Genomic DNA, 15,053 nt, shown 5'->3' on the forward strand with positions numbered 1-15,053 from the left:
AATATGAACTGTTGGCAAGGCTCTATAGAGCCAGCATAGAACTTGAATTCTCATACACTGGTGATGGAGCATTAAATTGGTATATCTTTGAAAAACAATTTGGTAGTACAGTATTAAGCATACATATGTTATGACTCAGCAGTCCCACTTCCAGACACATATCTCAAAGAAATGCATGTAAACATTCACCAAAGACATGTATAAGAATACTCATGGCAACACATTTGTAACAGCTCCAAACTGAAAACCACCCAAATGTCCATTTACAGTAGCTGAACTGGCTAACAAATGGCCTTCACTTAAATATACTAACAGTAGCGAGTCTGTGTTGTATTCTAAGTTTTCCCTAAAGAGACCAATAAGTTTTGTTTCTTTGTTCTCAATGAATGTAGGTAAATTTTAAAGTGCATTAAAGCAATGGTAAGAAAAATAAAGTGATGCTGTACCAAAAAAAAAAAAAAAAGAGAGCGAGAGAGAGACCAATATGTCATTTGCATACTTTTTGGAAGTTTATATAAATACTATAAGAACTACTGTTAGTAACATTTTAGATATAAAAGTAATCTCAAAAGGTAGTGGAAAACTTCATTTTCAGGAGAGCAACTAGATATGGGTCTGTCATCTTAAACCTTAAACACAGAGTTGACAAGCTTTCAAACTGTTTTATTTTAAAATCTTAGTTTAAAAAATAAAAAAAAATAGCAAGGAAGAAACAACTGATTTTTCCAACAAAAAGGTATCATTGGAAAGATGACATTGCTAGAATACACATTAATTTAAAATATAGCAACATACAAAGAATAGGCTTTGGAGTGAAACTAATCTGGGTTTTAATCTCAGCTTTGTAATTTATTAGTTTAGGTAAGTGACTTTGAGGAAGTTATTTAGTCTCCTCATTTATCTAATGAGGGTAGAAGTATATATTTAATACTGTGTAAATATTTAATGAGGCACTCTACATCAAGTACCAAGCACAGTGTACAGAATATAGTAAGCACTGAAATGTATTTGCTCTGGTGTGTTTCACTCATTTAGTCATTCAACATTTACTGAATGTCACTATGGGCTGGGTCACATTCCAGGCATTGGTTTTTATTAAGGTTGGGAATAAAAAGCCTTGTAAAACAGAAGAATGACAAAAATCTATAAACTAGAAGAAACTTCAGAAATCATCTAACTTAAGCATCTCACTTATGGGTAGGAATAGGGATAGTTTTTTTGGGGTCAGATCAGAAACTTGTGAGGAAAGGTGCTTTCCATGCTCTATTTGACTGATCTGCCCTGCGTTCCCTTCCCCCACTGACAATCATGCATGTGATGAAAGAATTCATCGTTGGAGAAGCAAACTAGGACAGTAAGAGAGGCAGAAAGGAATTTTTTTTTTTTTTTTAAAGATGTAATCCAACCCCTTCCTTTTACCAGGGAGGATACCAAAACCCTAAAAGACTTATTCTAATTCCTGGTCCAATAGTTTCTTCCTTTTCCTGAAAGCTGCCTTTTGCCTGGTCCCTGGAAAACGTGACTAGTTTATAAAGAAAATCCCTGTTGTCAGAATGTGCTGATTCAGAGAACTGGATAAAATAAAGAATTCATCATTTTCTCTTAAGCTTTTAAAGACTTGGTTGACAGTTTAATCCTGAAAGTGTCTCAAATAACGACTGTTAAGATCAGGCAACTGTTTTTTTAAAAAGGTAAGACAGTCTCCAAACACCAAGACTCCTTTACTGCTTTGCAGAGAAACTTATATCCACCAATCGTCATCCATAAGACAGGCGAAAGGCCTTCTAAAACAATATTCTCAATATGAATATACATATATTAATACTTTATATTAACCATAATGAAATCAATGGAGAGCACTAATTCACAAAAAGGCCTACTTAAAGCATTTATTATATAAAAAGAAAACCAGGATTTGAATTGAAAGATTTTTTTCATGTGACAGTATCAGAAGTCTATATTTTGATACTCAAACAAGACCACATCATCCTGAGCCTTTATCAGCTTTCCATAGTAAGCAATGACATTTTGACTCAAAGATTTCACAAGCAGGAAAGTGAAGAAAACGGAATTTAACTAGTTGCTTTTTTTTAACTACTGTTGAATGAAATTATTAGTAACACTATTAAAGGCAAGTAACAAAGAGAAGCTGGTAAATTGCAGACTTACCACTAGTCTTGAGGCCAGATCCATGTATCCCAGTTTGTCAAGAAGGTTGAAGATGAGGCTTGTCTGGAACAGGGCTTCAGTGATGGGTGCAGTATAGGTCTCATTTCCAAGGTAATCAATTAAATCAAAGGCCCTCTGAAGAGGCACTTTGCCTAGGCTAAAGTGTTAAAAGAACAGAAAAAGTAAATATGGCGAGAAAGGCAGATGAACTCTATGCATGCTGAGAAATTTTATGGCCAAGTGATGAGTCTTGAAGACTAAAATTTAAGCTTAGAGAGTCATTCTGTAAAGTTAGACAAAATATTATTATCTTTGATTAAGTTCATATGTGTGCTCCAAGGTTAAAGACACATTTCAAAAGAAAGATAAACAATAGCTCTGTTTTTACTCCATAAGTCACCTATAAATTGCTACTGAATTAGGAAAAGCATTACAATGTCTTAGGTGAGAAAAACTGAAGAGTACTAATTTTATTTATTTTTAATTACTTATAATTATCAGGTGAGAACGGGTGGCATAAAGAGGATCTGAATCAGAAAGAAATTTAGTTATTTGTATGAGAATTTGTCAAACTTAAGGTGAGGCCCACTATAAATTTACAATGAGTACATTTTAAAAATTAACCATTTTATAGAAAGCATAATAATGATGGCTGAGATGATACAAGGTCACTTCATAGAAAATGAAGCAAAATAGGAAGGTCGGGAGCAGTCAGAAGGAACCCTTTTAAATATTCTTTGTGTCTCCCGACCCATGAACAACCTACACTGGTAATCTTCCTATTCAGAAGATATTTATAACAAGGTCATTGCCATTCTTGGCAGTGGAATTCTGTAATGCACAGGGCGGTTGGGGAGGTAAGCAGTACACAAATGAGGCTCCACCTATCACAGATGCCCCTCAAACCAGTGAGGAAGTACTGTGCATCATGCTTAAACTAAATGCTGCTGGGAAAGAACTGTCTCAAGAAATAAAACAAAGCCTGAACTCCATCAATTTACCAAGCACCCATGTCTTGATTTTTGGCATGTACGATCTTGAAATATTGTTTAAACCTTGTTATTTAACTGTTCAATGTTTGCAGCTGATATTTCCATATAGATTATAAAGCCCTGAAGGCCAGGAACATGTCTTACATTTTCCCAATCCTCAAAAATAAATCATATCTAATAGGCAATATATGCTAGTTCTTTTAAACTGGTTTTCTAAAACGTTTTCCTCAATACCACTTTTTTTTTTTAAAGCACCCCAAACCAAGCATACTCTACCCTGCAAGTTCAAAGATGTTGTTGATGAGGTTGGCTCGGTCTCTGTCACTCAGGACATAAGGATTGATTTTCAACTGTTTGATTAGTGCTTCCCAGTCATCATCCGCATAGTGTACAATATAATAGCCAGTCATGTTTGTATTGACTTTGATCCACTGCACTTCTTCTGTAAGATTGATGACATCTAGTACAGACCAAAAAATGAGAAAGAGAGAGAGGGAGAGGGAGAGTGGGGCGGGGGGGGGGGGGTAGGGAGTGTAGGAGAAGGGGGGTGGGGTGGGAAAGAGACAGGAGAGATAATAGGACAAGAAAAATATTAAATGATGTTTTGTTTCAAAGTTAATATGGTTTATTTTTATATTTAATTCTACTATGAAACTAAATCTCTACCTTTTAGCAGTTATTTTCATTTTAACAAAGACTACTATCTATCTATCTATCTATCTATCTATCTATCTATCTATCTATCTATCTATCTATGAATCTATGAACAAGGTAGATATTTCCCTTCTCTCAGAGGTCTTAAAGTCTAATGTAACCAGGCAAGAAGAATAGCATATAAATGTTATTGACTGAAAAATAAATATGGTATTCTATGGGAGCACATATAAGAAATGCTTCACCCACTAGGGGAGATTAAAGGTTTCTTGAAAAAAGAAATGGCACCTAAGTTGAAACTTCAAGGTATATATAGGTCTTAGTCAGGTGAAGAGGGATCCTAAATGTTCAAGGCCCAGAGAGAAAGTATCCATGCATTGAACTGGCTCCCGATTTCATTGCAGCTAGAGGAGAGAAACGGGGAGAGTAGGGTGAGGCAGGAGAGGAAGATCATGACAGAACTATGTACATTGCATTCCACTCAGCTTTTGGATTTCATTATGTTAGCAAAGGAAGAACAAGGCCACTTAGAAAAGTCACATAACGAAAAGCTAGCAAAATAAACATCGGAGTAGAATTAAATTCTCATTTGGCACAAATAAATAATTCAGTTAAAATAACAGAAAAACGATATGTACTTTTTTGGGCCCTACCATTACATATATAAATGCTGAGAGAATTGTTAGAAATTTATATGGAATGATTTCAATTAATGTACAATCAATAAGGAGCTACAAGATATATGACTACAAAAACTGTATTACTACAAAAGCTGACTACAAAATATATGTAGGAATTTTAAAAATCCTGTAAACTACTAATCAATAAGTATTCTTCAAAGTTGGCAACAAAAATGTGAATATAATAGTTAAGTGTATGCTTCTAAGCACCTTAGAATTTACTATTTATTTGGATATAAACTCCATGAGCTTACTATGTTCAATGTTAAATTAATCCTTTAGAACCTAGAACAATGTTCCTGGTAGGTACTCAAAAAAAAAAAAAAAACTTCACAAATTAAAGAATAAACAAAACAACTACTATAAATGGTTTCAAAGCAAATCTAAATAAGATTTATAAATGTTTATAAAGTTTGGTTCCCCATTTTAAAATAAAGAATACCAATTCTCAAAATTATAAGAGAAAGAGAAATAGAGAGATAAGAAAAAAAAATCTAAACTCAAGACAATGACAGCATGCATTGTGGGGTGTATTTCCCAAGATTTTTCTATACACATTTTAATTAATGTAATATTCCATACAGTGGATCTATATGCATTCATTTTAATACTGCCTTTTTACCTCTCAGATACTACCCCCACCATTTTTCCATTGTCTTCATGTTCAGTGTTCATATAGTTTCATCATATTCTATTTCATGACCTGCAACAATTTAGCCAAACTCCTATTTGAAAACATTTTGGCTGTTTTAAAATTATCACTATCATAATAATAATTCTGTATGAAGGCTTTTGCACATATGTTTCAGAAACACATTTTAAACCTGAAGTCTTAGGGTCTATCAACTTCAAAAGCATGAATTATTAAAATTTATCAGATTCTCTTAATAACCTTATTTCCTCCAATTCTACTGAAACTGTAAAAGATTTTTAAGATGAAAAAGACATTCTGATGTCTTAACATGATGTCGTTTTCATCAAAAAATCCAATACTAATTTCCATTTTTTGCTGATTTAGGAACAGATGGGAAAGATCAATTACATGAATATAGTTTATACCTTTTTCTAGAGCAAAGTTCTAAGGAATCATTGTGATGGCAACAGTAGTTGCTTCAAGTTGGAGACATTTTTAACAAACCTATGACTAAGGAAATTAACTATCATTAGCTCATGCAAAAATATCAGCACTCTCCAGGTCACCAAATACAATTTCCTAAGGAGCTTTTATTAAGAAAGGACATTGGGAAGAAGGACTAAATAGCTCAAAATCTCCCTTTCCCATAAAAGGAGGCAAAGAATGATAAGTATGACAATTTTTTCCACTGGATAGATGCAGGAAAATACTGAAATACAGAGTATCTTGGCTGATAAACCTAGATACTTGCCATGTTGTAAACCTAGCCAAGTCCAGATGGTAGAAAGGAAGAATGCAGCTGGGAATGTACTTGAAATTATTACTGTCATTTCGATGACAGAATATAAAGCAGTGTAGCCAACAGCATGGAGAGGAAAGTTATCATTTAAAGAGTCAACACGTTAGTCTCTTTCAGGTCTTCTGAATGATCCAGAATGGAGATCCTTAAAACCACAGGTATCACAAAATAATAGCTTTGCTCACAGGGGAGCTTACTACATTCTGCGGCTCAAATGTGGATGAGGCCACTTTCATATGTTTTCAATTTATTATAATCATTAACAGATTAACAGTTCAATTTTCACAGTCCATTTAGTAAAAAAGAATGAGCAACTCCAATCTTCAATGGCAGAAGCCCAGATGAAGTAATCTAATATTGATTTTAAAAAGCCATTTGTCAATGAGTTATGAAGATCAACTACTGTTTTATAAAGAAACATTAAAGCATAGAAAAAAAACATGTTTCTACTACAAAGTTGCAAAATTTTCTGTGTGGTTTGCTCCACACTTGCTCTTAGCCAAAAGGATTGTGTGAAACGACTGTGTGTAGTTTGCTCCAGAGAGCTAGCATGAGACATGCAGTTGAACTGCATTCCCTCTTGTTCAAAAGCATTCCTTTCTGCAACACCCCATTTCTTCACCTTTATATTGTTGGGGGTGGGGTAAAGAAGGCAAGAGCAGAGAACAGCACATGGTAAATATCTTAACTATACGCTTGTCCTTTTTTCCAATTGCCTTTTGCTCTAATGACATGTCTTTTTGTTTCAGATACAGCCTTCAGAAACATTAATGTATCAAGTTGGATTTAATATAAAAATTCTTATAGTTAAAGAGCTTAGATCTGAGTAAGATGTGGAAGAGAGAGCGAGAGAAAGAGAGAGATGGGGGGAAGAGGAGGGAGGGAGGAAGAGGGTGGTGGAGGGAGGAGGGGAGAAAGAAAGGTAGAGAAGGGAGGGGGAGATACTCGCTTTTTAACATAATTTCCTCAATATGTAGCTTGAAAAAATGACCCCTTTCAGCTCTTCTTCTGCACAAGTCTTAATTGTTCAAAATTCACGTATGTGGGTAATAGTGACAAAGATATTGACCAAATGTAACTCCTATATCTGACTGAATGAATGGAATAACCCAGCAACCCTGGCATTAGAACATGTGGAATATACTACAGTTAACAAACCACCAAGATAACACACTGTACTAAAGTCATATGGCATAAAATAAGACTCTGTAGTCACAGCCTCTGCTATACTTCTTTTGAGAACAGAAAAAAATAAAATGCAATTAAAATAAAAGTGATTCTCACTGGAGAATCAGGAGCCAAGATGACCCAACTGTCCTTAGGGTCAAACAGTTCTCGTTGAGGACAGAACATTTTCAGTAGAGACTCTCAAAGCCTGAACTGCCAGGAATGAAAGCAGCAGCAGCAGCAGCAGCAGCAGCAGCAGCAGCGGCAGCAGCGGCAAGGTAAATAACATAGTGGAAAAGAGGAGGTAACAGACACTGCTTTCATCATACATTGGCTCAGTTCCAGCTCTAGGTTAAACCAATTGTATTTTAGTGCATTTTGTATACTCACGTTTACCAAAAATATTTTCAAATGAAAGAAAACAGAAGATATCATTTCATCAGGCTTTGAATGTTCTTTTCCTAAAACTTTTTACAGTAAGATTTCTAATTGAGTGACTTCTTTATAGACTAAAATATATTCATCGTGCAATAATTTTTTGTGTGCTTACTGGGTGCTAAGATTGCAAAATAGTCATACAACCATGATATCTACCTTCAGTAGGGGACATATCTAATGTGGGGATCGATATAAATAAAACAGTACTTACAGTATACGAAAAATAGAGAAGTAGAGAATGTTATTAAAGCACATAAATAGGGCATCTAACCTGTCTTAGGATGAGGAAAGACTTCCTGGAGCAAGCAATGGGTGACTTGAGATCTGAGGAATGAATAGGAGTAAATCAAGGGAGTGAGGAGCAAGAGTGTTTTTCTGGGAGAGAAAATAGCATGTGCAAAGGCCCAGAGACATGAATAATGACATCTTTGAGTTGCTAAGAAAACTTTTGTGCAGCAGAGGTATAGAGAGTGGCAGGTAAAGACTTAGAAAGAAAAGGCTTAGCAGAAAAATACGAGCTAGACTTTGGGGTGTGAATCTCAAAAAGAGTTTAAGAAGTTCATATATAAACTGAGCTAAAAAGTAAAGGGCTAATAAAAGCAGTTTTCTTATTGTCCAATTACTTCTAATATCACCAAGTCTTACATACTCTAGGGAGGTGTGCAAAATTTCCTTATTGGTCTCTTTCAAATAGGGAGATGAGATTATTTGTTTTCTCTTAGGTCAGAGACTATCCTTCCAGGGCCCATGTGATGTATGGAGTTTTGTTTTTATTAGACAGCACTTCCTTGTACTTCTAGCTATGCTATATTAATTAAAAATATGTTGTCATCATCATTGTTCTTAGTGTTTTAAATAATGAGATTGTTGTTGTAACATTTCACTCTAGTTAACTGTAATGTAACTGGTATCCACATATTTTAGTTACCATACAACAGAAAGGCAATTTAGAAACATACATTAAAGTACAGACTATACCATAGTCTTCATTTTGAGAAGCATTCCTATGAAAAAGTTAAAATAATGAGAAAACATTTAAGACCCCAATTTTTTTTACTGAGGCTTTCTTTTTTAGAGATACAAGTGGTGAATTATGTCCAACAGTAAGAAAAGATTAAGTCAATTACTGTATATATCAAGTTTCTTTAAAAAAACAAGATACAATTTCACATGTACACATATTTTTAAAAATGACTAGAAAGAAATAATCAGAGTAGTTATGACAGGGTGATGAGATTTGTTCTCTACTTTCTAGATTTTATGTAATGTAGATATATTACATTTAAAGACTTTCTCATTAATAATAGTAATAACAATAGCTAACACTTACATAGCACACAATGTATATAAGTCGTTCTAGGTGTTTCATATAAATTAACTCAATTAATTCTCATCATAACACTAAAAAGTAGGTATAATTACTATCTCCGTTCTATAGCTAAGGGAATGAAACTCAGAGAGGTCATATAACTCACCTAAAATTGTACAACTCAATCAGGCACTCTGGCTTGAGTCCATTCCATTAACCACGAAGCTATACTACCCTCTCAAAAATATAGGATTGAACACTAGATGTAAATTCAAACAAGAAATTTTCCCTTTCTATAAATCTAAAGTATCACTACTAGTTCCTACGGAACCCTCGAACTTTATGTTCTTTCAGGATGTAAATTAAGAGGCTACATAGTATGGCATTCATAGAGGTATTTAACAGATGGTCAAAACTATATTTCATTTGTGTTTTACAGATTCCTGTGGGTCAGCATATACAATCTTTACGTTTCATTATCCTCCTCCTTGCAATTATAATTTCTTGCCCCATTTTATCATTACTAAAACAATATATACTATGTCTATGAACATTTTGTAATAATTATTTACTGTGGATCTAGGTCATGAATCAAGAGGCCTAGATTATGCATAAAAATCATCTAGGGTGCTTGTTAAAATGCCACTGCCCCAGCCCACCCCTAAAAAGCAGAGAGCAGAGCATACTTTAAAAAGCTGCTCTGCTTCTTACTTTGTAACATAGAATATTTATCTAGGATATAAAAATACAGGACTGCTAGCACATTCAGTGCAGCTTTTTATACTTATATTACATGACGAAGAAAGACCAATTTTATGCATGAAATAAACACTTACTGTCACTTTAGTCAAGTCATACATTGGTGACTCAGAAAACCAGCCCAGAGAGTATGCACACTGGAAAGAATAAACTTCTTTTGATGCTTGGTCAGATGTTTTTAAAATAAGCTGTTTCCAATTTCTAATCAGAAAAGTATTAATTATAGTCAAACCTGATTTCTTGTCCAGTAATAATACTGATGAATATTTTGAATAGTTTCTTCCCTCGGCGACAAAGGACAGTGGAATATGCCACAGATAGCTGTAAAAAGAAAATATTGAAAGATTATTACTCTTTCCAAATTTTAGTCAGTCAGTTACACATAATTTATTGTTGTTGTTGTTGTTGTTGTTTTGGCAGGAAGGTGAAAGTTTTTAAGACAGTCCTAGAAAGGGATAATCTTGTTAGGTTCCATACGAACCTAAGATTATAAAACATTTAACAATTCTTTAAACTGAGAGTATGAAAGAGATGACACGGAGGGAAAGAAGGCGGGTACCTTGCATCCGAAGGCTGAATTTCAGGCTTCATATTTAAAAAGAATCTTTCTTGTTGGACAAGAAGTTCCTTTCCTTTTCTTTGAACAGTCACTAAAGGAAACCCTTTCTGCAGGGTCCAGGTTTTCATCATTTTCTTTACATCTAGGGTTCTGTTTGTGACCTATCAATAAAAGAATAAATTATTTTTTCTCAAAGTTTATAAACTTTACAATTTGTCTGTACCTTTCCTTACCACATTCTATGAAGGCTACATTTAATATTAATATTAAAAAAGTATGAATGTTGAGCTGAATTTACATTTCTAATCTAGGTAAACGAGCTAAGAGGAAAGTACTAAGTGATAACTAGTACTTTAAGTGATAACTGGAACATAACTAAGTGAGAATCAAAGAAAGTGCGAGAGGCACTATGTTGAAAAAGCACCAGATATATCAATTGATATCAGCTTAGGAGTGAAATTAGTTTTCTAGATTACAAAGGATTTGAATTTCAAGCAACTAAAATTGAGTACTTAAAATGTTTAGTAATATCACTGCACTATGGTGGGCCTTACCTCAATCGCCATACCCCTATATATTTAAAGCAGAAAAAGATGGAGAATTTGGAATCTTCCCAAATTCTCTGTGATATTAATCACATTTCTCATGGCTCAGATCTATTTATTTCTGGACAAGGAATTGGGAAGAAAACAAACCTTTCCCCAAACAAGGTACTTTTGCGTCTTTGAAACAGAACTGAAATGAAGAGGTCAGGGCATAATTTGATGTGGGTGCTGGAAAACCAAGGGTAACCTGAGGGTCCAGGTTGGGACAGGAAAACATCATGATGCGAAAGCTGAAGTCAGTGAGGAAGGGAGAAACATATTCCAAATGTGAGGAAATAATATAATGAATATAAAGGCAATAATGTGGCTTTTAACTGAAATGCTATTACATGATAAAAGTAAAAACAATGACTTGCAGGCATCTCTTAGGTAATAAGGACTGTAAGATATACCTTCTGAGCAAAGGGTTAACAACCAGAAAACAGCAGGTTTCAGATAAAGCAAGGAAGCAAGAATTGTGTATGGAAAAGACCCAGAGTGGGGTTCTTAACCTAGATTCCATAAACTTTGAAATTGTGTGTGATATTGTGCATATATGCAATTTTTCTGGGAAATATGTCCAGAATGTTCATCAGATTTTCAAATATGTCTATGATATCAACATTAAGAACTTTATCTAGATCAGGGTAACAACTCAAATGCCCGTAAGGGTAATACGATGAGCCTACATGCACAATGCAGCCTGGGTTCATTCACTGCTGTGAAGCATAACGTGTACCTAATTACACTGCTTGTTAGAATATTTGCAGGCACAACAAAATCAAAACAGCAGAACAATGGAAGGGCAGTATGGAGCCCATGGTAGCCAGCCTGTGATCTATAATCTTTTCTAGAGGAACATGGCCCAAAAGACAGGAGAATTCACAGGCCAGAGTATAGAAAAAAAAAATCATGAATGGGAGGTGAAAAAACTGCAAAGGCATAAGAATAGAAAAAGATGTCTTAAGAAAAAAAAAAATCAAATAATGAAAATACGGTATTACACATTGATTCAGAAAAGAAAACTTCTCTACAAAGTAGAAATGGAGATTAAGGTATAGGAGAAAAATGATTCACAAGGCCACACACGATTTCTCTGCAGTTAAGACTAGTGCTTGCATTTCTTGACCTTTATTTCTGTACTCTATTCATAAATATTTATATTCTAAGCCCCATTTCCCTCTCTTATATAACTATCCTTGGTACCACAGCTTATTTACGTACTTAATAAAAATATAAATAAAAGAACTCCTCTCTTCTTACTGTAAAAGCTAAATAAAATACCCTAGTCACTTACCTCATTAAAACTATCCCACAGATCATCACTTTGAATGGATGAATAGCTGTGATTATGTAGATAAAGAATTATAGCACGTTGAAATACATCTTCACTAAGATAAGTCTTCAGCATCAACAAGAGAGAAGCTCCCTATTCCAAAAAAAAGAGAAAAGAAAAAGTGAAAAAGGAGAAAGGACAATAATAGAATACAATAGGTTTATAGAATTGAGAACTATAATTCAAAATATAATCACTCTAAACATATATTTTCATATACAAAACCTAGTTATAACACGGTTATTTAGTCTAGTATAACCAGATGTGGACTATGTTTCAATTGTCTTAAAAATTATTTTAGGGAATTTGAAAAAGAATTAATGGAGTAGATTCACAAGTTAACTAATTCTACTATGAGCTATTTTGTGTAATCTATCAGTTACTCACTATTTCAGTGTTAGTGTTAAAAAGATAAGTGTTTATTAATACATTTTTAATAGAAAAAGATGCCAACTTTTGTGTGGCATCCCGGCTCCAGTCCCCAATGTTTAAAGTGCCAGGTGAATTCATGGGCACATTGTTGTAGACAACAAACCAGCAGAGTTCTCAAAAGTCTCTCTGCTGGGGAGTACATTAATTTCCAATTTTAGTATATCATGTTGCTGAAGTAACTAAGATCTCTCTTTTCTTCCTGAAGAGTTGCTTAAAATATGTTTAGAACTAATGTATAGGGAAATAGCACATACTAATAATTCAGAATCAGGCATGAAACTATTAAGACCACACTATATTCACTGATGCACATGTCATCATTTCCAATCTTGAGAAAGAACCACCTCTTCTATGAAGCCTCCTGTGATTCAAGACAGAAATTATATTTCTCCATCATCAAAAGCAATATATCACTTCCTGAATCTGTTATAGATGTACATTTACTTCCTTTTCTAGACTATATGCTAGTTAAGGGAAAAACTGAAAAACTCAACTCCGATGACTAAAACGATGCCTCTAGTACACATTAGGGATTCAAATGCTTTTTGAATGAATTTCACTTCTGATAAAAATGCAGCAATGTTAAGTCATTGAGATTATCATATATACATAACTAAATTTAATGTCTATTACTTTCTTATTTCTATATAACACTTTACAGTGTTACTTGTTCTATAAATTTAAGTACTCATTCTTTTCCCAACAGTTGCCCTTCTTTCCAGCATCACCAACTTCCGCTCTCTACTGTAACATTCTCATTAACAAACCAAAACTATATAACAGTCTTCATTTTAACAAATAAGACATGCCCTTCCTTTCCTTAACCCTATGGCTCCTCCAGTTGTCACTCTATTTCTTGTTCCCCTTTGTAGTAAACTCCTCAAAAGAGTTTTCTGCATTTGCCATCTCCATTTGCTCTCTTTCCATGTTTTCTTCAGCTATCTTCCAACCATCCCTCCATTGGAAATGTTTTTATCAAGGTTACTTCAAAGTGAACTTCGTGGTGTCAAATCAATATAAATTCTTAGACTCATCTAATCAATCTACTAGTAAGAAGCATTTAGGCTAATTGATCAGACATTCCTCCTTGAAAGTCTTTTTGCACTTGGCCTTGAGACACCACTCTTGATTCTCTCCCTATTCACTAGTCATCCCTCTTAGTCTCCTTTGCTAGATCTTTTTAATCTTCCCAAAGTCTAAACTGATGTCCCCTGGCATTTAATATTCTGATCTCTTTTCTTCACTCTAAATTTTCTTCCCAGTTGATCTCCTCAACTCCAGAGGTTTTAGATGACTCCCAAATTATTATATTTAACCATACTTCCCCTCTGAATTCCAGACTCATATCCAGCTGCGTAACAAATACTCACTTCTTTAAAAGGACTTTTTCTCTTCTCCTTCTCCTCAATTCAAACTGGTTCTGTACACACCTGCTTCTTTTTTTCCCTTATCCTTCCACATATCATTAAGCTCTCAAGTCAGCAGCAAAAAAGTCTTAGGAACAAAACCTCAGATCTGTTGACCACAGAGATTTGGTCAAACTAAAGATAATATCTTGACCTCAGTTGTGTTTCAGCTCCAGACCCATGAAGGAGGAACAACCAACCCTACTGGTATTCCCTCAAAACCAGACAGAATGGTGCCTGACACAGGACCTGACGTAGTGATCAACTGCCTCCTACTCCAATCAGCCCTGACCAATCAGTAGAATCTATGACCCAACTTCCTTAGCTACCATGGCTAATGACTTTTCCCCTTGATAACCTATTCCCTAGAGGCCATCGGGGGACCAGGTCTTAAGAGCACTAGCACACCTGTGTATCTCAGCTGGTGCCATTTCCTTATATAAACTTCTACTTTCTTTGCTGCTAACTCCTCTCCATGTCTTCTTTGGCTTTGATGTGTGCAGGCAAAACAAACTCCTTGAGTTTAGTTACAACTACCTGCTTGGTATCTCCATTTGTGCATCTTAAACTTACTCAAAAAATGAACTTTTTATTATCTTCCTTCTCCAAATCTACTCCTCCAATAGTCTTCTCCATTGCATCAAATAACAATTCCATTTTTCTAGCTGTCTGGGAAAAAATCTTGAAGTCATCCTTGACTCCTTTCTTACATTCCACAAATCATCCATTAGCAAAGTCTACTGGATTAACCTGTACAATATAGTCCAAAACTACTCACGGATCATCACTGAGACTACTATTACCCTAGTCCATGCCAATCATCTTACTAGTGTTCTATTACAATAGCCTCCTAACTAGTTACCTAGACTCTATATGATATTAAAGGCTCAGTGATGATCTTTTTTTAAAAAAAAAAAAATAAGTTATACTATAGTACTTCCTTATCCAAATGGCTTTTTCTTTCATTTACCATAAAATCAAGGTCCTTACCATTTCCTGTTAGACCAAAAAAAAGATCTGGCCTCCTATAATCTCTCTGACTTCACTGACTACTTTCCCTTTCGTTTATTCCACTCCAGACACATTGGTTCCTTGCTGGTGCTTGAACATGCCAAGTAAACTCTTATCACAAGCT

The 15,053-nt window shown here is 34.7% G+C and overlaps 1 protein-coding gene across 1 annotated transcript in view; it reads right to left on the reverse strand.

Annotated features, from left to right (window-relative positions):
• LOC107518277 (leucyl and cystinyl aminopeptidase) overlaps positions 1–15,053 on the reverse strand; it is an 87,615-nt gene that overhangs the window by 18,071 nt on the left and 54,491 nt on the right. The window contains exons 9-13 of the mRNA XM_016159775.2: positions 12,042–12,173; positions 10,161–10,321; positions 9,834–9,922; positions 3,438–3,621; positions 2,170–2,326 (exon numbers count right to left, since the gene is read on the reverse strand). Coding sequence (XP_016015261.2) covers positions 2,170–2,326; positions 3,438–3,621; positions 9,834–9,922; positions 10,161–10,321; positions 12,042–12,173 — 723 coding nt within the window. The remainder of the gene's footprint in view (positions 1–2,169; positions 2,327–3,437; positions 3,622–9,833; positions 9,923–10,160; positions 10,322–12,041; positions 12,174–15,053) is intronic.

Source organism: Rousettus aegyptiacus, unplaced genomic scaffold (genome assembly GCF_014176215.1).
Source record: "Rousettus aegyptiacus isolate mRouAeg1 unplaced genomic scaffold, mRouAeg1.p scaffold_m13_p_8, whole genome shotgun sequence".
Lineage (NCBI taxonomy): Eukaryota > Metazoa > Chordata > Mammalia > Chiroptera > Pteropodidae > Rousettus > Rousettus aegyptiacus.